Source organism: Gracilinanus agilis, chromosome 1 (assembly GCF_016433145.1).
Source record: "Gracilinanus agilis isolate LMUSP501 chromosome 1, AgileGrace, whole genome shotgun sequence".
In the NCBI taxonomy this organism is placed as follows: Eukaryota; Metazoa; Chordata; class Mammalia; order Didelphimorphia; family Didelphidae; genus Gracilinanus; species Gracilinanus agilis.
In genome coordinates this window covers 250,506,377-250,530,184 of record NC_058130.1, presented here as the reverse complement: position 1 = coordinate 250,530,184, position 23,808 = coordinate 250,506,377, and the positions used below count along the sequence as shown (strand labels likewise).

Here is a 23,808-nt window from a genome sequence, read left to right as displayed (position 1 = left end):
GCGCATCAGCCATGGGTAGGGGGGCGCGGCGGGGGGGGGGGTTGAAGGGGAAAGGAGGAGCATGAATCATGTAACCATGTTAAAAATGAATATTAATAAATGTTAAAAAAAAAAAAAAAGGCCTAGAGATGGGAGGTCCTAGGTTCAAATCTGGCCTCAGACACTTTCTAGTTGTATGACCCTGGGCAAGTCACTTAACCCCAATTGTCTAGTCCTTACTGCTCTTCTGCCTTGGAACCAATACTTAGTATTGATTCTGAGACAGAAAATAAGGAATTTTTTGAAAAGAAATATTCTTTGAGAAAACGCCAGTGCTAACAATATTTCTCCCTCAAAATGATTAAATATGAAATTATGTATACATCAGAAATATTTACTACACATGACAATTGTGGAAGGGAGGCAAGGTAAGAATACAGGTCTCACTTTCCCTATTTTGCTTGAAGATTTCCCTAATTTCTCCTAAATCCTCAAACCATTACACATTTCTGGAACAGCATCTGCAGTTGATGACAATATATCTCAAGCTCCAAATCAAATTAGTTTGGAAACACAGTCTCAACCATTGCTTCTCAGGTTCATATGAAAAAGGCCATTCAGCTTTGTCCTAACTAAATGAGAAGCTGATCTCAATGTCCAATGAGCTAGTGTTTAATTTTAAAATGAAGGGAGAGATGAAAGTAGCTTATGTCATTTAGAATGAAAAGAAGGAAGGATGGAAGCAAGGATTTATTAAACATTTATATGTGCCAAAGACTTTACCAATATTATCTTAATAATGGGAACATCGAGAAATTATGAAAAGTAGCAGAAGTCCCAGAAAATTAGTGACAGATAATTTTTAAACCCTCATCTTCCATCTTAGAATTGATATTGTGTATTAGTTCCAAGGCAGAAGAGCAATAAGGGCTAGTTAATGAGGGTTAAATAACTTGCCCAGGGTCACACAGCTGGGAAGTGTCTGAGACCAGATTTGAGCCCAGGACCTCCCATCTCTGGGTCTGACTCTCATTGAGCCACCCAGATTTCCCCTCTGTCTTTCTTTGTAATCCCAGCAGTCAGTATAGTGCCTGGAACATGGTAGGAACTTCATGTTTTATTGAGTGACCTTTTTCTCTGACGTTTCATATTAATTTTTTTTCCTTTTGAACACTAGCTTTGTCATAAGAATTGGCACACAAAAGCACAACCCTACTTAGATGCTAAAGATGGCATCTAGCAAAATGGAAAGGGTATGATACCTATGCAAATATAATATCTTCTATTTTATAGCACCTTGGATTTTTCCAAGCATATAACTCACATGTGATTTCGTAAGCATCATAGAACTCTTAAGTGTCCATCCTTTACTTGCATTTCCTAAACAAGCTTCCCATGGACCTGGGTACTATGGGAGTATTGAGGTAGCCTAGAACAAAAATTACTACAGACAGAGAGCAAGTATAGAGAATTTACAGGATTTCACAAACATTCTCCTTCAGAGTTAACACAGGAAATAGATCCCAATATCCATATAATGAAGGGAAAGGGCATAGTTTTAAAAAATAATAATTTACTATTAATTCATCCCCCTCAGATATATGTGGGTTTATTTATCTACAGGGAGGAAGAAAAATCCTGGTTCCAACGTAGGATCTATGAATGGGATCCATATTTTCAATTCCCAAGTCGAATGATTGGTTCTACCGTGCTAGCTTTCATCTGCTTATATCTTGTAAGTAAATCGATCTTTGTCTAGCCCACAAATATGGAAAGACATAATCATTTTGCTTTTTTCCCAACATTTTGTTTTATTTAATTCCAAATTTTATAAAAACAAAATAAAGTCAACATTTCTGTATACAAAGAAAAAGATGATTGTACAAAAATGAAGTCACGAATCTCTTTTTTAGCTTACTTTTCCGTATTTATTATTTATTCTTTATTTACACAGTAAATTCCTCAGACATGATTACTTTAAATAATAGGCATGCTATTGAGAAATTGTGTAAAAGGTGGATTTCTTTTAATACTTTTGTTTCAAATGTCCTCACTAGCAAAGCTATTGCTAAAATGATTCTTTTCCTAAAGAATTCTTTTCATAATTTGACTAATCCCAGAGGACAATCAGAAGTTTGTTTTATTTTTGTTTTGAGGCTTGAAGGATAGGACCACCTGAACTTTCTTTGCTTTTTCAGGGAATAGGAAGGGTAGCCCAAGCCTCTAGGAACCTCATTTAGCAGCCTTGCATAAACATCTCATCCAGTTTTGTGGAACAAATTCAATCCAATTTGTGCTTGTTACAAATCCTAGAGGATAGATTCCTGGACTTGGAGGCAGGCAGGTGTTTTCATTTCCTAATTCTGACATTTTCTAGTTGTGTGACACTAGTAAATGATTTAATCTCCATATGCCTCAAACAACTTCCTAGTTATAATTGCATTTTGCATTAATAAAGAGATTTCCACCACTGCAACGAATCACAAATCTTTCACATTTTACATGTAAGCCTTAAGAATTTCAATTCAAGGTATGAAATTGAGTGCAGTTATCTCTGAGTGCCTAACAATGTGAATGACTCAATTCAATTCAGTTCAGGCTCTGATCTAAAATGTCTTTGTAAATATTATACGGCATTAAGGGTTGGTGTTTTAAACTTTCATCTCAGACAGGGGCAGCTAAGTGGTGCAATGGATAGAGTGCCAGATCTAGGAGGTCAGGGAGACTCATCTTCCTGAGTTCAAATCTATCTTCAGGCATGTAGTAGTTGTGTGACCTTGGGCAAGTCACTTAACCCTGCTTGCCTCAATTTCCTCATATGTAAAATGAGCTGGAGAAGGAAAACCGCTCCAGGATATTTGCCAAGAAAACCCCATATTAGTTCACAGAGAATTGGATATGATTGAAACAAATGAACGACAACAAAAATCTCAAACATAGTATTTCTTAAAACATTGCCAGGTAGGGGGCAGCTGGGTAGCTCAGTGGATTGAGAGCCAGGCCTAGAGACGGGAGGTCCTAGGTTCAAATCTGGCCTCAGACACTTCCCAGCTGTGTGACCCTGGGCAAGTCACTTGACCCCCATTGCCTACCCTTACCACTCTTCCACCTATAAGTCAATAAACAGAAGTTAAGGGTTTAAAAAAAAAAACAACCATTGCCATATCAGAGTAACATATCAGAGTAACCCTTTACTGTCATGATCATATTGAAAAAGATTTGGGGACTTTAATGAGCCGCAAGTTCAAGACCAGTCAATGGGTTATATGGAAGCCTGTGTAATCTTGGGATGCACTGAGAAGCACAGCTTCCTTGGAAGTTCATTCTCAGTGTCCTCTGCTGGGTCTTCATCCAAATCATGCCCCGTAGTTTTGGGTGATCCCCAGTGTTCTCTCCTAGGCCCTCTCACCTTACCTCTTTACTCTCTCTTGCTAACCTCATCACTTCTGAATGGTTTAATGACCATTTCTATACAGATGACTCTAAGATCTCTATGTCCAGGCTCAGTTTTTCCCCTGAACTTCGATCACTTATCACCCATTATATATTTGATGTTTCAAACTGGATAGCCCAGAGACATCTCAAACTCAACACATTTAACATAGAACTCATTATCTTTCACCTCTTCCAAACTTCCCTGTTTCTGTCAAAAGCACAACTAATATGATAATATTTTTTTTCAGGCCAAACACACTATTATTCATTCATTCATTTGTTCGTTCTCTTGGGTTCATAACCTTGGTTTTATCCTTGATTCCTCACTCTCACTCCAAATAGTAGTGGCCCAATCTTCTTCCTCCATAATGTCTCTCAACTGACCCCTTTTCCCTACTCACATAACTACACTTTAGTTCAAGCCCTCATCAGCTCTTTCCTAGATTAATGCAACAGTCTGCTATTTGATCTTTTCGCAAGTCTTCCCACTACAATCCATCCTTCCTTCCACTGTCAAAGTAATTTTCTTAAGTATAGCTCTGACCATGCCTTTCCCCTACTCAATCCACTCTACTGGTTCCCTATTGCAAGTCTCATCCTATCTTTCAAGTTTCCCTAGACATTACTCCTCCGAATGGATGCTTTCAAAAATCTTAAAGTTGGTAAGGTAGAAAGGGATTAGTTCTATTTGTTTGGATTTGAAGCTTATAACTAGTTAAGTAATAAGTAGACATTGAAAGGAGGTAAATTAAAGCTTCCAAAAATAAAGCTGTAAAAGTGGAATGGATTGCTTCACATCACATGTGGTACATTTCTATTCTCTGGAAGTCTTCAAGCAAAGGCTGGGTGACTACTTTTCAAGTAGACGTTAGAGGTAACTATGGATTGACTGGGTATAGCTGCCTTGCTCCCTCTCCTCCCTGAAATTCTATATCAGATATGGAATGAATGTGAAAAGCCAGCTGGTATAATACTTATGAAGAAAGGAAATGTCCCTGGGACTGTAATAATGATATTAATAAATGCGTTAATAAGGAGGATACTGCTCTATATATTTTGCCAGATGTTTACAAAGTATTCCAGTTCTCCTCCTTGAAGGAAAGTCCAAGAGTGAACCTCCCTTCACTGGGTTCAGTTCACAGAACTGCCTTGGAGACTAATATATATATTGTAAAATCTATTTATTTATATTATATAGTTAAATATAAGGATTACTATAACAGGATACCTTAACTCTAAGGGAACTAAATTCTCCATCCTTTTTCCTTTCACTTCGAGGTGAAATTCTTCGTTTTGGGAATTCACTCAAGCTACTCTTCCAAACTCCTTATCAATAACTAAACTCAAAAGCACTAACAAGGCTAACTAAATCCATATATATATATGTATATATATGTATATATATGTAAGTAAAATTATCTGTCTTAAGGTTGTCTCCAAGTATACAAAGACAGTGAGCCAAAATGTCAGAGACTCACTGAGCAGAGTGTGGCCAGGCATGCAGGTCTTCTGATCTTTCTTCCTCCAAACAAAATTGTCACGGCAGCAAATATAAACCAGTCTTCTTTCTGATGTTTCTCACAGTGAGGAAAGTGAACTCCAAGATATTCCTTTCACCTCACCAGCAGGGCTGAGGTCAGAGAGAGAGCAAAGCTGGCTAATCCCCACAGTAGTCAGGGATTAATGGATTCAGAACTCTTCTTGCCCCTCCCCCTTCCAATTCCAAGCCTGGCACAGAATTCTTTCTGCTTCAGCCACTCTTCAGCCTCTGAGATAACTTTCCAAAATCCCTTAACTTATCAAAACCTTATCAATATATTCCTAATTTCATCTCTATAGGACCTACTTTGTCTTTACTGGTGAGTGTATGAGTGTGGTCACACCAAGCCATCTTCAGGGATGCTTCACATCCTATTTTCTTGTCATCTGCCCTTAAATTTCCCTCTGAACCATTGTATGTCCAGAGGACATACCCTCGGAGTTTTAAACCATTCAGCTTTGAACTCCTTCCTTGGGGCCCATGCTGCCTTGACTACCAGCCCTAGCCATATTTCACATTCTCTACCCACCATTTTCTTATCCTGGCACATTGGACTGAATATGTGAGTGCAAATTCTCACAGTCCATTACATCTCTCTGACATCAGTCATGCTTCATGTCCTGGCCGTCTTCTTTCCATCTACCCTGCTAGTGTTATTGCACTCGCCAAGACTTCCAGATATCACATGCCCCAGGAGACTCAATACATTCATCTTTGAAATGTCTATCTTAGGAAACTTGCTCTCTTGATTCACCGAATATCTAAGCACAACTCACTAATCATTTTCTTACCTCCTGATATATGTATTCTCCTTTTACTGCCTCCCCCACCCTAGCTTTCCACCTTTCGCTCTGGACTCCATTGTCAAATCAAGATTGCTATTGCTCCCAGAAAGAGTATGCCATGCTTCTGGCTCTAGTCTCTATCTCTGTGACTTCCCAGACTAACATACCCTCCCTGGCCACCTTTTATCCTAATGTGTTTCTCCACATTAGAATAATAGCTCTTAGAGAACAGAGACTGTCTCATTTTTCTATTTGTTCCCCAAGTAGTTAGCACAATGCTTGGCACATAGTAAGCACTTACTGCATTGTTTTTTATTCATTCTTTCTTAGATCCAGTTCATCCTTCTAGCCTGTTGTAAAAATAAAAGACCGTAAAACTAATATAGCAATGAATTGATTATTGATTATAAACTGATTTAGATACTCTGCTTGCTGTGCTAACAAAGTATCTTCAGTTTAATATCAGTGAAGCGAAGCTCATAAATCAGTGATTCCCAAAGTGGGTGCTACTGCCCCCTGGTGGGTGCTGCAGCGATGGGGGGGGGGAGGGAGCAGTGATGGTCACAGGTGCATTTATCTTTCCTCTTAATTGCTATTAAAATTTTTTAAAAATTTAATTTCCAGGAGGCTAAGTAATATTTTTTCTGGAAAGGGGGCAGTAGGTCAAAAAAGTTTGGGAACCACTGTCATAAATGAACTCTTCAGAGCCAGGTGTAAGGAAGCTAAAGAGACTTTTGTTATAAAAAAATAAAATATTTATTAAAATATATAAGGATAAAAAGGATTTCTAACTCTATGGGATTTTAACTCCACCCAAATAAAACTCCCTCGTTCCACAAGGAACCACTTCTCCTGTTTTCACAGGCTTCACTAATCCTTCCTGATCTGGCTGACCCAAATTTCTACTATCACTATTATTCTCATAATTCTTAACTTCACCTTCAAGTTATAAAAATAACAAAGGCTAGCTGGTTGAGACTCAACAAGAATCAAATTAGGACTATGAGCCTTAACAGACTCAGAGTCCAAACCAAAGACCAGGGTTTTCTTTGGTCTTCTCAGAGTTAAATCAATCTATAAAAACAGCAATAGATAGTTAATAGTGTTTCCCAAGTTGAAAAAAGAAAAAAAAAAGCTCTTTCAGTTCTTTACCTCAGACAGTGAGAGAGACGCAAAGATGTTACCTCCTCCAGCCCTGAAAGAGAGAGTCCCTGTGTGTGACTCTGCCAACTGCCAGAGACCAACTGCCACTGTCAGAGGGAGAAACTGTCACAGAAAAACCATTAGACTTGAAACTGACACTCTGTATCAGCTCTGTTTGAAACTCCAGTTCTTTCTCAAGCCAGCTTCTCTACTTCTTATCTCTAAACTAATAAAACAATACTTATTTTCTAATATCATCCTTATACTATAGATATCATTTTGGACTCTGATTTGTATCCAAAATGTTAGCTTTCTCCCTTATATTCCTATTTAATCAACACACCTTTATTTCTTTCATCTTAAATCTGTCAAAAATGCTCATCAGAATGTGGGCAAATACAAATTTCTGGAGTTCTCCATTAGGCATCTTCCTCCAAGTTGACACTGGCCAATTGATCAAATCATCCATGGTGGGGGAGATGGGAGGAAACAAGCTTTAGACAAAAAATAAGTGCTGGAGGTACTTAGAGGAGCTGGATTCCAATTCTGGCTCAGCCACTTAGTATATACTTGTAAAATGTGAAAATTGACTGATTTGACATAAACATATGTCATAAAATCAAATAAATGTAAATATAGATAAACATATAAATTCTATGAGCCTATATTAACCTGCCTAATCCCATTATCATCTAACCCACATCACTCCACTTCATTCATAAGGAGTATGTGGTCCTTTGTCAGATATTTTTCTATAATGAGGTATGTTATATCTACCGTATTTTTCATTAGCTGCTAGTTCAGTAATCTTGTCAAAAAGAGAAACAATGAGTTGTGTTGTATAACTCATTCTTTTTGTTATTGTTAAGTCTTTTATGTTGTATCTAGCTCTATGACCTCATTTTGGGATCTTCTTGGCAAAGATTCTAGAGTGGTTTTCTATTTCCTTCTCCAGCTCACTTTACAAATGAAAAACTGAGGCAAAAAGGGTTAAATTACTTCCTCAGTGTCACACAACTAGTAAATGTCTGAGGTTAAATTTGAACTCGAGAAAATGAGGCTTCCTAGCTTCAGGCCCATCACTCAATCCACTGTGCCACTTAGCTCTCCTAGATGATGCTATCTGGCTCTTAATAATCATTGCTTCCTTTTCTGGATATTAAAACTACTACCAAGACCACTCCATCTCAGTCACTTTTCCTAAATTGTTATCCATTTCCTACCTATTTAGTATGTGTGCCCCCCAACAAGGTTCTGTTCTGAAACCTCTTTTACATTCTTTTAGGTATCTTATTAATTTACAAAGGTATAATTCTTATCCTTATGCAGATGGATTCCAAATGATTCATGATCTCTCTCTAGACCCACATCACTAGGCTACCTGCTTCTATTTGGGTGTGCTATCAACACCTCAAATTCAAAACATACAAAATGGAATTCATTCTTTCTTCTTCCTAACCTATCCCCCTTCCTGGTTTCTGGAAAGGACACCACTACAAGTCATCCAAATCCACAACATCAGAATCACCCTAGACTTGTGCCTCCCTTATCCCACCCCCTTATCCCTATCCAGTTGCTAAGTCTTGTAGATTCTAACTTCATAACATCTCTTACATCAATTCCCTACACAGAGTCACTATCCTCATTTCATCTTCTCTCGTCTTTCACCTGAACTATTTTAATAGTCTCTTTATTGGCCTCCCTGCTTTCAGCTTCTCTTCTCCACATTTGGCAGAGCTGCAAAATAACTATTTCTGAGATTTATATTTGACCTTGTCATTCCCTTGCTTCAAAATCATTACTGGCTCTCTATTGCCTAAAATACAAATTTCTCTAGGTTTTGAATGATAATGCATGTATAACCCAGTAAAATTACTTGTCAACTCTGGGGGTAGAGAGGGAAGAAAGGAGGGGGAAAACAGGAATCATGTAACCATGGAAAATTTTTTAAATATAAATTTAAAATACAAATTTCCCAGACCAGAATTTAAAGCATTCTATAATCTGGCTCACATCTATACTTCCAGATATTTTACTTTACTCTTCTTAATTCATTCTGTGCTGAACTAGCAACTATTATTATATTCTAAATTATTCATTTAAAATATTATTATGAATATTAAGTATTAACTCTTCCCAAACTCAACATTCCATTTCTGGTCTCTGGAACTTCTCTCACGCCTGGAATATACTCCATCCCCAACTCAAACTCTAAAACAGGTTCCCTACCTTCCTTCAAGGCTTATCTCAGGTGTCAATTACTACATAGAAGGATTTCCTTGTCCCCCAACATAGTTGTGTTTTGTCCAAAATCAAATTACTTTTGTATTTACTTATCTATGTACATCTTGTATTCCTTAAAGGATCCTTGAAGTCAAAGTGTTCCATTTTCATGTTTGTGTCCCTAGTGTCTTGTATATAGTAAGCTTTAAATAAATGTTTTGATCTGAACTGCTAAAGAAGATTCCCTGAAAACCCAAACCAAACTCTAATCCTCAGGATCTCTACCTAAATGTTAAAAGACCTTTCACCTCACAAATGCTAAAACTGACTCACCTGCCAGAAGCATCCTCTGGACTGGGCAGGAGAAAATTTTACCAGGAATGGAAATCAAGGCTGTTAGACAAGCTAGGTAGATAAAGGGAAGTCATAAAGTCAGGAAGACCTGAGTTCAAATCTGACCTCAGAAACTTACTAGCCATGTGCATCTAGCATGTTGTTTAATATCTGTGTGCTCATCTGTAAAATGGAGATCATAATAGGGTTGTTGCAAGGATTAAATGAGATAATATTTGTAAAGCACTTAGCCCAGTGCCTGGCATATAATAGCCACTTAAATGTTTGTTCTCTTCCTCCTTTCTCCTAGGCCATATTTCACAAATTATGTTGGGATTTTCCCCCCTGAAAATCTGGACATTTGCCCTTTTCTAATCTTGTGGTATGCCTGTTATATACTCCATAATCTTTCAAAAATCAATCCAACAATTCTTTCAGTATTCAAGAATAAAAGTTCATCTGCGACAAGTGACTTGAAGTCATCAAGGGCAATGAGACACTCTCTTACGGCCTCCTTATTTATCAGTTTTCTATACATCATTCTTCTCTTGTTCAGACATTTCCTGGGCAAATGTCATTCTTTTTGCCAGGGAAAACAGAAACAATGTAAGAAGTGGACTGCCTTCCTTTTGTTGTTGGGTATCATTCCACCCACCTCCCAAAGCCTCAGTTCATTCTGAGCTATGGAACTCCTGACGCTATTTTTACAAGATTATATCATGCTGGGGCAGCTAGGTGACTCAGAGAACCAGTCCTAAAGATGGAAGGTTCTAAGTTCAAATTTGTCCTCATGCACTTCCTAGTTTTGTGACCCTAAGCAAGTTACTTAACCTCAATTACCTTGCCCTTACCACTATTCTACCTTGACATCAATGCTTGGTATTAAAATTAATTATATTCTGCTCCCATATTATTGATCCTCTATTATCTATCCTTGTTTCCAAATTCCATTCATATCTTTTTTTTTAATTTTAAACCCTTAACTTCTGTGTATTGACTTATAGGTGGAAGAGTGGTAAGGGTAGGCAATGGGGGTCAAGTGACTTGCCCAGGGTCACACAGCTGGGAAGTGTCTGAGGCCGGATTTGAACCTAGGACCTCCTGTCTCTAGGCCTGGCTCTCAATCCACTGAGCTACCCAGCTGCCCCTCATATCTTTTTTTAAAAAATCTAAATTGGCTGTTAAATCTCCTGGGTTTCTAAATGGATTTCTTTGAGATAATTCCTACTTTCCTTCTCTGTTGGAATTATTTCCCTTCATGTTCACAGAATGTCATTGAGATCTTTACCTCTACTCCAAACGCTGATTTTTCCTGAAAATTTTTAGATCATACCTTTTCTTATGAACCCTTTGAAATCTGCTGTCCTAAAATCTAGGCTACTTATCAGACTGTCTGGCTTTTCCTTTCCAAACTCTCAGTATTACCATCATTTCATTTCCATCTCCAAACAACCAGTATTTTTCTGTTCCTGAGAATCATTTCTGGTATAGAATTTCTCTTTGTTAGTTCTTCCACCTTTTAAAGGCTGGAATTATCATTGTCAAGAAGTTATCATCTTCTCTTTTTTCATATGGCTGAGCTCCAGAAGATGTCTGGATTATTAAAATCTCCTATCAACAATCAGATCAGGCCCCTGTGCCAGTGATAGGTGAGAAAACTGACCAAGATATTATAGCTAGCTAGAAGCAGAATGGACATAAGAACTCAAGTCCAGATCTACTGATTCCCAATCTCCTCTCTTTTCACGGGTAGGAATCCATGATCAATATCATTTAGGCAAAAGTAAATCCATGTTCTTGCTTGTATTGTTCGTGTAATATCAAAGGAAATAATATAGAACAAACACACTGTCAAAAAAAGAGATGATTTTATTATCTTGCCTGGATCAACCTCAAAGTCCCCCTCAAGTCTTCCTTTCATCTGCCAAAATATGACCTTGGAGTACTTAAAATAACAAATTGATTCAATTTAATGAGCTCCCTTTTGGATGTCTGGACCTGGATTTATTTGATGTTCTATCATGGGAAAGATACAAAACATTTCTTACATAAAGCAGGACCATATAGAGGTAAGAGAGAATTTTAAGAGATAATGAGCCTGGATGATCTAAAAGAAATTGTCTTCAGATTAAAATTGTTAATTAATATTGTGCATTTGGGTTATGCCATGAGTAATGACAATATTTCTAAAACCTTTCCTCCATTTTCCTCCTAGTTCATTATAATTGAATTTTGCATATACACATACTTTGTACGAGAGCTAGATGTGTTTGAGCAGGGACTGGAGAGCTATATTGCTTCAGTTAATGAGACAGGAGTACTGACACCAGCTATTCTACGGATAAAGGAGCTGATTAACGTGGCAAAAGGTAAATCAGTCCCTGTATAGTTACTGTGCTATGGGTGGCTGAGATTGCAATTCTATGAAAAGAAATGATCACAGCTCAAAGCTTATTTTGCGAATGGGTTCTTTCACCTAAATCAACTGACAAAACAAAACAAAATAAAACAAAGCTTTTTTTTAATAGAATAGTTTAGAAATAAGGCCATTCTGCAAACATGGATTTTGAGGGAAAACAGAAATTAGGGAAATGGTGAAAATGGATTTTGTCTTTCAAATTACTTTCTACTTGACTAATGATGGGATAAAACATTGCTGAATTTTTTCATTTTCTTTTTTACCATTTTTATTTATTACCATTCTTCTTTTAGTTTCATTTTTCCTTTTTACTTATCATCTCCTTAATACTTAAGCTATCTATGATAATTAAGGATCTATGATTTTGTCTAAGTAGACTTTCCCTCTCATTGCACCTCAGACCACATCATACATTAAATGTAATCTTAATGAGTTGCTATAGCCAAAGACAATTCGTTTCCATGTATCCTGCCTTTTGACCATGAGCCTCTCCAAATTTAGCTAAGCTGGCTCTTGGATGACTAACACAGAGGTCACCAGTCATATTAGGAGCCTTTCTAAATTTGGTATGCGCTATCAAGATATCATAACCTTCAATAACCCATAGGGTGATCAAGAATTTTAATTACTCCCACCTTCTTCTCCATCAAAATAGTTGTCCTACAAAGAGCTTTAAACAAACCACACTTTATTCAGGGTGTCAGAAATCAAATGAAGTGAAAACAGATGAGAGCCAGCTATTTTTTTCACTCCTTTGCTTTTGGCCACCTGCTTTTCCTCCAGGAATATGCTAAAGCCCAATTCTAACCTGCCTGAGAAGACTCATTGAAAAATCTTCAGTGTGAAGATTTTATTGTTCTTATTCAGTCATTTATTCATATCTGACTCTTTGTGATCCCATGGACCAAAGCATGCCTGATCTTTCTACCCTCCGCTCTCCCTCCAAGAATGTCCAAGTTCATGTTCTTTGTTTCCATAATACAGTCTATCCATCTTATGCTCTGTCCTCCTCTTCTGCTTTGTCTTCAATCTTTCCCAACATCAAGGTCTTTTCCAATAATCCTGTCCTATTCTTGGGCCAAATTACTTAAGCATAAGCGTTTATACCTTGGAAAGAGGTACTGGCTACAAAATTGGAGCTTGTTTTAACTGTCTTCACTTAAGAAAGTTTTAATACAGATTATACTTAAATGTATGTGAGTACATTTTCTTCTAGTGATCTCAGTTGTCAAACATTTACCAGCACATCCATCTTTTTTGTCCCTCTCCTTCCTTATCTTCCTCCTTATTTTGCTTGAACAGAGAATCTTCTGGAAGAGAATAAATTTAGCTACAAAAACACCAATTGGACTTAATATAAACTACTTCAATTACTGAATTAAAAAGGCATCTTGGAGGGGGCAGCTGAGTAGCTCAGTGGATTGAGAGCCAGGCCTAGAGACAGGAGGTCCTAGGTTCAAATCCGGCCTCAGACACTTCCCAGCTGTGTGACCCTGGGCAAGTCACTTGACCCCCATTGCCTACCCTTACCACTCTTCCACCTATAAGTCAATACACAGAAGTTAAGGGTTTAAAAATTAAAAAAGAAAAAGAAAACATCTTGGTTCCCTTTATCCTATGATAAAGGGACATAACTCCTCAAACTTAAATTTATTTAAATAAAAAAAAAGAAATTCTGAAAGTGAAAAACAATATTTAATCCCCTTCCTTCTTTGTTTCTTATTTCACACATTAACTCACACAACTTGATTTAACTCTTTCACTTATTTTTCTCTCTTTAAAAAAATAAACCCTTAATCCTTACTTTCTTAGAATTAACACTAAGCATTGGATCCAAGACAGAAGAGTGATTAAGAGCTAGGCAACTGGAGTTAGGTGACTTACTTCTGGTCACACAGCTAGGAAGTATTTGAAGCCATATTTGAACCCAGGACCTTCTATCTCTTGGACTGTTCTCTAACCCCTGAGATATTCATGTAGCTGCCCCATCCTAGTCTTTCACTTTAAGCACTAAAGATTTCTCACATTCCTACAACCAAAAGGAAATATTATGAATTATAAATTCTGATTATGGACCTGTTAAATGTTAGAACAAGAAGAATCATCAAATCAAGCATGTTTCAAAATTGATAGGAACTTTAGAGATCATCTAGTTTAACTATCTCAATTGACAGGTGAGGAAATGGAGGTCCAAAGAAGCTCAGTGGATTATTTGTTTTCACAAGCTCATTAAAAACAAAGTTAGGATGACTCCAAGTCTAGTGCTCCACCAATGCTACATTCTCCTGATTTCGATGAAATGTTGGGACAATGATTCTTCTTTAACAACTAAAGATAAGAATCTTAAAGATTAATGAAAATGGTAGATGGCAGTTTAGCTTTTCAAAATGTTTTATTTTCTTATTTTTTTCTATTCTTATTTTAGAATGAAAATTAGGAGAAAAAGAAGAATCATAAAAGTAACTATGGGTAAAAAAGAGAATAGAGAGAGAGAGGCCTCCCAAAAGGCCTTAGCAGAAAACTTTATTATTACATGAAAATTATGATTCATGCTAAATGAATTAGATTCTTTCCAAGTCTTACTCAAACCAGGTAGTATAATACATAGGATAATTCAGGTTTTAAAAAACCCTCTTAGTATTTGAACTGGGTATTGTAGAGTATGGAGAGAATATTAAGATGTCTTTTTTTTGCTGTTACAGGTGTTTGGACTCTGACCATATTTTCTGCCTCTCTCACTTGCATAAGCTATTTATTTCACATTTTAGCCTGCTACAGGTAAGAATATTGAGCAAATTAAATGTGCTACCCAATACCCTTCCCTGTGCTCCAATGCAATTAATAGATTCTGCTAATTCACTCTCTTTTACATCCTAAGCCAAACATTCATAAACCCATTCTGGTAGAAAGAAATGAAATCTGGTCAGATCAAAGGGAAATATCAACTCAAAAATAAAAGTAATCATTTATCAGAGCAGTATTTTTTCAGAGCTTTAATGATAATGAAAAATAATAGAGAAATCTGTGAATCAAGGAGGAATAGGGTCAAAAGGTCACAAGATCTGTTCTTTACATGTTGAATTTGAGATAACTAATGGGACATTCTGACCAAGTCTAGCAGGTAGTTGGTGATTTGGGACTGGAGCTCAGGAGAGAGATAAGGGCTGCACAAATACATTTTGGAATCCTCTGGATTGAAATAACTGAATCCATGGGAATTAGTAATATTACCAAGAGAGTGTAGATCAAGAAAAGGATCGGAGTTCTAGTGAAAACGTGGGTATTTACAAACTGGCAAATTAATCAAATTCAAGCAAAAAAACTTCAAAAACCACTAGACTTGAGAGTTTATTAAGGTTTTGCCCACAATGGTCAAGACCTACATCTTAGTATTCTGTTACACACGAATGCACACACACACACACATAAATTCAAGCTTGCACAGGATGGGATTTGAAAGCAATAAGAATTTACATAAGACCTACCATGTGATAAGCATTTTCCAAAAAGTATTTCATCTGATCCTCCAAACGACCTTTTGAAACAGGTACAACTATTATCCCTATTTTACAGATGAAGAAACTAAGCAAACAGAAGTTAAGCAACTTGCTCAATGTCACACAACTACTAAATGTCTGAGGCCAGATTTGAAGTCATGTCTTCCTGACTCCAGGCCAGTACTCTGACCATTGGTCCATCTAGCTGCCTCTGTGCTATCTAGCTACAGAGAGAGAGACAGAGATAGCGACAAAGACAGAAAGAGAGAGGGAGGGAGGGAGGAAGAGGGAGAGAGGGAGTGGGAGAGAGATAGAGAGGGAGACAAAGAGAAAGAGGGAGAGAGAGAGAGGGAGGGAGGGAGAGAGGAAGAGAGAGGGAGGAGAGAGGGACAGGGAGAGGGAAAGGAAGGGGAAGAGGGAGATGAAGAGAGAGAGAGGGAGGGGGAGAAAAAGAGGGAGGGAGGGAGAGACAGAGATAGAGATAAAGATAGAGATAGATAGAGACAGAGACAGAGACAGAGACAGAGACAGAGACAGAGACAGAGGCAGAGACAGAGACTGAGATATGGTAAATCATACTGTAAAAGGGACTGGGGATCATCTTTCCCTTCCACATTTTAATTACAGCAAAAAACGGTTAGCATGAATATCGAGGAGAGGCAGCTAGTAGTTCAGTGGATTGAGAGCCAGGCCTGGAGAAGAGAAGTGCCAGGGATAGGTGCTAAGCACTGGGGACACAAATACAAGTGGGCAAGACAGTTCCTACTGGTCATATTATATAAGAGCAGGGAAATCATCTATAGAAGAATGGTTGCCAGAGAGGTGTGTTTGGTTCAGGGATGCCAGTGAGGATGGTGGACTCGTAAATTGATCCTTACGAGGAATGGGAACATTGATTTAATTACTTCTCACTGACTTAGAGTTGAGAAGGAGTGAGAGATGATAAGCTGAAGGTTGGTGTGGCATAGTGATGAGGAGTGGTGTGGTAGGCCTGAGGCAAGGCACAGTATCTTGAAAGTCCACTAATCAAAGCCCAAACAGAACTGGCAACTCAGGGATTGGGAAGGACCTTATGTAGGTGGTACTTGAGATATGATAGGAAGAGAAAATGGGATAGAAGTCATATAGGACCAAACTCTAGGCATGGAGGAGAGCCCCCATCAAAGCAATGAGGCAGGGCATGAAATGTCACATCCAGAGAATAGCTAGCAGGCCAGGCTGGCAGTAATAGAATATCCAAGAAGGAATAAAGTAAAGTCAGTCTATAAAAATAGGTTGGAGCTAGATTTTAGAGGGCTTTCTGCCAAAAAGAAGATTTTACGTTTTATCCCAGAAGGAATAGGGAAACACTATTTGAAAAGTGACATGGCCAGATCTGTGCTTTAGAAATATCAATTTAGTAGCATTTAGGAATATTGGTTTCAATGAGGATTAGAGAGGAAAGAAGCTGGAGGCAGGGAGTTCAAAAAGGATGCTATGGCAGCTTTCATAGGCAAGAGATGATAAGACTCTGAATTGGGGCAGTAGTTATGTGAGTGGAGAGGGGACAGATATAAAAGAAGGTAAACTTGGTACTTCATTATATATGGTGAGCAAAGGAGAATGAAGAGCCGAAGATAGTTCTCAATAGAAATAAGGAAATGAACAAAGGTTTGAAAGATCATAAGTTTTGTTTTGAACATGTAGAGTTTAGGATATGCTTGGGACATTCTAATTATATCTAACAGTCATTTGGTGACATGGTACTAGAGAGAGATAATGGCTGCATACATATATCTGGGAATTCTCTGAATTGAAATGATAATATTACTAAGAGAGTGTAGATTGGGAAAAGAAGATCTAGGAGAGAGCCCTGGGGTATGCCATGAATATGGTATATGCCTAATGATCTAGCAATGATCAGGCAGGTAAGGGAACTAGGAGAGAGTGGAGTCACAAAAACTCAGGGAGGAGAAAGTATCTGCGAGTAGGAGGTAAGTAATGGTGTCAAATGATGCAGAGATGTCAAGAAAGATGAAGACTAAGAAAAGGTTATTGGATTTAGCCTCAAAAAGATTGTTGGTAAACTCAGACGTAGCAGTTTCAATAGAGCTACTGATTAGATGGACCTAGATTTTAGTGACAGAATTGAAGAAGTGGCAGTACCAAGTATAGATGACTTCTTCTTAGGAATCTGACTTTGAAATGGGAGAAAAGAAAAGTTGAAAGCATTGCAAGTTCAAAAAAATTTTTCTTCAAGGATGGAAAAGGATGGTCTTTGTGGTAGGTAGCAGAGAAGGAATGAGAGGATAAAGATTGAAGAGAACTCAGAAAGAGGAGATGGCCAAAAAAGAAAGTTTCTGAAAGAGTTTTAATGCCCCAATAGAGGATCAGTTTTTGTAAGATGTCATATATTGCTGAGAAAAAGGTTTACTCCTTTCTAAAAGGCTCCACAACCAAATGTAGAAAAGCAGAAATATTAGATGTATCCTTTTTAGACCATAATATGATTAAAATTCTATTCAATAAGGGGTTCTAAAAGCATAAATTAAAAATTAATTGAAAACTAACTTAATCCAAGAATAAGTGGGACAAATCATAGAATCAATCATAGAAACAATAAAAAATTTTCATTAAAGAGAATGATAACAATGAGACAACATTACAAAATTTGTAAGATGCAGTCAAAGCAATACTTAGGAGGAAATGTATAACTCAAAACATATATGTCAATAAAGGAGAAAAGAAGCAGATCAATAAATTGGGCATGTAACTAAAAAAAAACTAGAAAAAAAAACAAATGAAAAATCTCCAATTAAACATCAAAATTAAAATCAAAGGGGAAATTAACAAAATTGAAAGTAAGAAAATTATTGAAACAATAAATAAAACTAGAAGCTAGTTCCATTAAAAAACACACAATAAAATAGATAAAACGTTGGTTAACTTTATTTTGTAAAAAGAAAGAAAGCCAAGTTACCAGTATTAAAAATGAAAACGGTGAATGCACCATTAATGAAGATGAAATTAAGCAATTAGTAGGAATTATTTAGCCAAATTATTTGCCAGCAAAGCTGACAATCTAAGTAAAATGTCTAAGTAAAATAAACCCACATAAGTCATCAGCATTTCTATACACTATCAACCAAGTCCAGCAAGAAGAGATAGGAAGAGAAATCCTGTGGGAAGAAATGTGCTGAAGACTGTACAACAACTAAAATGCAGCATATGTCAAGCCTAAGGAGCTATATGTCACAAGGTCAAGAATAACTATATCCTAAACACCACCTTCTTAGTTCTTTCTTATCCTCAGGCATATTTGTTCCAGAGGTCAGAGGATGCTGATAGTTGGATCCCACAGGGCCAAGACTGTAATGAAGTTAAATCACCTTTAAATCTCACAAAAATTGTATGAGATGGAACTAATAATAATGGTTAGGCATTTAGGTGGCTAGTGGAAAGAAGGTCTCACCTGGAATCAGGAAAACCTAATTTCAAATCGTACCTTAGAGACATATTGCTTGTATGACCCTGGAGAAGTCACTTAAACTGCCTGTGCCTCAGTTTTTCTCATTTATAAAATGGAAATAATAATAGCACCTAGCTCACAGGGTTGTTGGGAGGATCTGATAAAGTTATATTTGTAAAATGCTTTGCAAATCTTAAAATCTTATTAAAATTCTAGTTATTATTATTATACTTACAGAAGGTCAGGGTAGCTAATTGATTTTCTAAAGCCTCATAATCAATGAGTGCCAGAATATAGTTCTCTTTCTAACATACTATCATCTCTAAAAATATCAAATACTATAACCATTTGCAGGTTTTTTTTTCTTATCAAAGTAGACCATATTTCTCATTATATTTAATAGTAATTTTCCACTTTCATCTAGAAAACATATAAAAAGGCTATGGGCAGGAGAGAAAAGCTTTATTCCTTTGAAGTTTCACAATCCTTCCTCTTCTAATAGTGTGGTAAGTTCCTGGTGGTTACTTGTCTCAGTACTTTATTTAAAATAAATTACAAGACCAAATCTAATCAGACTGGAAGAAAAGTTCAAAGCACATGGACCCAGCCAATCTGCTATATCAGTGATGGCAAAAGTTTTAGAGACCATATGGTGCCCCCTCCCCATACCCTACCCTAAACCCCAGACCAAGGGCTGCCCCACCCCCCCCACCTCAACAGAGGGACAAGGGGAGGGGAGAAAGTAAGTACTTCCATTGGGCTGTTGGGCAGAAGGACGGGAAAGCACAGTGGAGAGAGGGAAGGGAGCAGCTCTGCCTGAGCCCCTCTGCCTTTCTAGTAACTAACTCCAGCAGGTAACAGTGTGTGTGCCTTTCTCTGTGTGCCATCTTTGGTGTGAATGCCATAGGTTCACCATCACAGTGCTATAACATACTTCCTAGCTATTCTACAAATTCATAGATCCATAGACATAATTATCAACCAGGATGATATTGAAACACTTAAAAGGCTGAAGTTAATCAATCTATAAACATTTATTAAGTCCTACTATGAGCCAGGCACAGTGCTAAGCACCAAGGATACAAAAAGAGACACAAGGCAGTCCCTGACCTCAAGGGGCTTACAATTTAATGGAGGAGACAGCATACAAAAGGAAACAGAAAGGGAAGAGAGGGAGAAAGTACCCAGATGTAAAAAGAAACCTAACCTTAAAGAGGATTCTCTAAATCCATAGTGCCTAAAGAACTTAGCTCCATAGTAACAAAAGAGAGAGATTTGCAAATTGAATAATCAAGTATCAAGTTTAGAGCTAGATCTCTGGATGAACTCATAATAACTCATATTTCTTTTCTTTATTATTCAAAGATATTTTATTTTCCCAATTACATGTAATAATTTTCAACATACATTTTCCAAAACTATAAAATCCAAAATATATGATCCTTTCTCCCTTCCCTCCCCACCTCTCAGATATGGTAAGCAATTTCACCTGAGTTATACACGTATTATCATGTAAAATATACTTCCATATTGGTCATTGTTGGAAGAGAATACTCACATAAAACCAAAACACCAACATAAAACCATAAATAAGCTAAAGTGAAAAACTGTATGCTTTGATCTGCATCTCAGCACCAACAATTCTTTCTCTGGGCATCGATAGCATTTTTTGTCATAAGTCCTTCAGAATTGTACTGATCATTGTATTGCTGAGAGTAATCATTCACATTTCTATAACACTTAATAAATTGCATTCTTCACCACAACTGTATGAGATAAGTACAGCAAGTAATAATATCCCTATTCAACAGATGAGAAGGATACAGAGCTTGTTAGTTTATTGTTTTTTGTCTTTTGTTTTTGAAGAGTACTGATGACATCATGGGATACAGAGATGAATGAAGGTTAAATAACTTCTCCAAGTCATGTGTCCAAAAAGTGGCAGAACTAGTCATTGAATCCAAGTCTACTAATCTTAAATCAAGCTCTTTCAAATGTACTATATGATCTCCAAGTCTGGAGATTGGAGGAGTTCAATATGGGGTACATAGAGAAAAAAGCAGAGGGCCAAGGTTAGAGTCTTCAATGATGCCTAAGACATATTCTATACCTTCAAAGAGTTTATAATCAAGTAGAGTACATAAAAAATGCCAGTTACTGGCACAAGACAGAAAAATGATAGTGCCATAAGACAAATATCCACAAGGAGGAGAGACCAACAAAGAGAAAGAAAGGTAAAGAGCAAAGCCAAATATGTGTAATGGCATGGAAGCCATTGGAATTTTCCAGAATGAAAGGACAATCAACAATGTACAATGCTACTGAGAGGAGTAGAAGAGAATTAGGATTGAAAAAAGTCTATTGGATTTTATCTTTGGTGATAGACATTAAAGCCCACTTATACTACCTTTCTTGATTTTACAAGAGGAGGGATGGGGTCAGAAATGTTATTATATTACTGTTCAGAGTCAGCTTGGTGAGTATTTAGGTCATTGAAAATCAGGAAGTGTCAGAAGGAAGGGAGGCTAGACTGTTGCTATTTTCTGAGCACCAAAGGAAGTTATTCTTTATCCTCTCAGATTCATTAATTCATTCATTTTTTCAAAAAATATTTATCGAGTACCTGCTAAACACTTTTAGAAATGCATAGATGCATAAGACATATTCTCTGCCTTCAAAGAGCTTATAATCTAGTAGAGCACATAAAAGAATGACAATTATTGGTATAAGAAGAAAATGCTAAGTGCCATAAGACAAATACCAAGAACTTTGGGGTTTCCTTTGGAGGAGATTTCACCTAGTAGAAGAAAAGGTGACCATCTGATAGGCAATAACAGGAAGCTAAGATTTTGGTGGAAATAGGGTAAAAGTCATTATAGCTAAAGGAAGAGATAATTTTGAAGAAGATTAAAAGAACTCACATACACAAGTAAAAGTTGATATGCACTTAATTCATATTAATTCATTCAATTGTTTTTTATCAAAAGGGCAGTCTTAAGAGGGCTATTCAATTTTTGTTAAGTACCATGAGATCTATTCCATATGGACAGAGACAGTATATTTCCTTTTAATGTTTCATTCAATTTAATGAACATTTATTTAGTACTAATTATATGCTCAGAACTACAGAGCTTTGCATTTTATTAAGAATAAGATCAGGTCTTTGTAATTAAAGGAAATAGAGAGCTGGAATCATTTTATTGAGGATTTTCAGGTAATTAAAATTTTATCAAGAACATAATATTTCTACTTAAGCAACCTGTAAAGATATGCAAAGGCTGGGTTTCTTGCCAGAATTATTCATAGTTACCTGAATTTACACCATATTAATTATAGTATCTTGTGTTTATGTGATGCTTAAAGTATATTCTCACATATACTTATAATGACCTTGTGAGATAGTTTCAGCTTCATCTTATAGATGAGGAAACTGATGCTAAGTGACTTGCCCAGGGTCACAAATAAGTAGCAGCTGAATAAATATCTTCTGATTTTGAATGGCACATTTTCTCCTGGCTTATTTTTTTAATCTCCTTACTTGTAGTCAGATTTGTCAAATGTGCAATAATCTTGAATATAAACACTGTCTCTTAAACTATGGGGAACTTAAATTTTTTTCATAAACAATTTGACAGAGAAGTCCTTTTTATACACTTGTAGAAACTTTTATTATCTAGATTGTGATAATTTGCAACTTTCTTAACCCAATAAACTGACTTTTTTGTTTTTGTTTCAGGTGGCCATAGCAAGATACTCCGGTTGGCAAATAGCATATATTTTGTGGGGTAAGTGTTCTACCCTTATCTATATAAATGAATATATATTTTCTTATTTTATTCTATTCATATATTAAATTTAAAATTGATTTGTTTCTAATTGAAAACAAGGTTAAAGGGATTGGCAATTAGTCCTCCATTACTCTTTCCACCTACTCAGTCATATCCCCCACCTGCCTTATCAATAGTATACCTTTGAAAATTCCCTAACTTCCTGCTTCCCTAAATCTGGTTATTCAATTCTCATTCTGGGCATAACCCCATTCTCTCTGATTTCATCTCTGTTTCAGACTTATCCCTTCCCCATGCCTTATCAATCTCTCTTTCCATTCGAACTAACTGACCTTTTCTTCCATGCTCTTTGGAACTCCTGCTTTGTTGTAAAGAAAACTTCTACATCATCTCTACTTCTTACATTCTCTCCTCCTTGAATTAACTAAACACTGTCTTTTCCTATGAGAGCACCCAATACGTAGAAACTTTTGCCATTCATTTTCTCATTCCCTTGACTCGACATTGCCACTTTTAGATATCATCTGCCATCATTACTTAGTCTCCCCTCTGAGGTTAATGTCCTTATTATATCACTCCCCCCCAGGATTAATCATAGACCTCAACAGTCCAGGTCATTCTCCTATCTTCCTTCATGAGTTTTTATCCTGTTTTATAGTCTCCTTTTCAATACAACCTGCTGCCATTATCCACAGAAATTTGAAAAGGCTCTTTTGCCATCCTGGCATCACAGTTCCTCAACCTTCTCAATTCTTATTATTTCTATCTTCAGTCTGCTTTTACCTACCCAGTGGATTAGGAAGCAACCCTTTGATTATCACTTTCTTAGGACTGCTCTACTATGAACATTTTGAACTCTGAAATTCAATTCTGTCTTTCTACCTCTCCCAATTCCTTACTGTCTATTTTACCTATTCCTTGCCTTCATCATTACCTCTGGTCCTTTGACTCCTTTATAATCTTTCAGTTCATTACCTGTATTGCTACTTCACTTGACTCCTAATCTAGAGTTGACTTCATGATCAACCATTAGGTATGTATTAGGTATTTATTGGCAATTATCCTAGAATCTTTACCATTATTTATCCTCAATATAATCCATACCATCCACCTTTTTTCCTCCTGTCTCCAGGACATGGAGCATTACTCTTTCTCTCTGACATCAAGACTATTCTGATTTAGCCCGCTAGGAATACAATCTAAACCACCTCAGCTGAA

General features: G+C 36.9%; 1 protein-coding gene across 1 annotated transcript in view; it reads left to right on the top strand.

The window, feature by feature from the left end:
- Positions 1-23,808, top strand: part of LOC123234872 (stimulated by retinoic acid gene 6 protein-like) — a 61,593-nt gene that overhangs the window by 21,020 nt on the left and 16,765 nt on the right. The window contains exons 8-12 of the mRNA XM_044660877.1: positions 1,603-1,714; positions 11,654-11,807; positions 14,560-14,635; positions 19,227-19,308; positions 22,539-22,587. Of these exons, the coding sequence (XP_044516812.1) occupies positions 1,603-1,714; positions 11,654-11,807; positions 14,560-14,635; positions 19,227-19,308; positions 22,539-22,587 (473 nt within the window). The remainder of the gene's footprint in view (positions 1-1,602; positions 1,715-11,653; positions 11,808-14,559; positions 14,636-19,226; positions 19,309-22,538; positions 22,588-23,808) is intronic.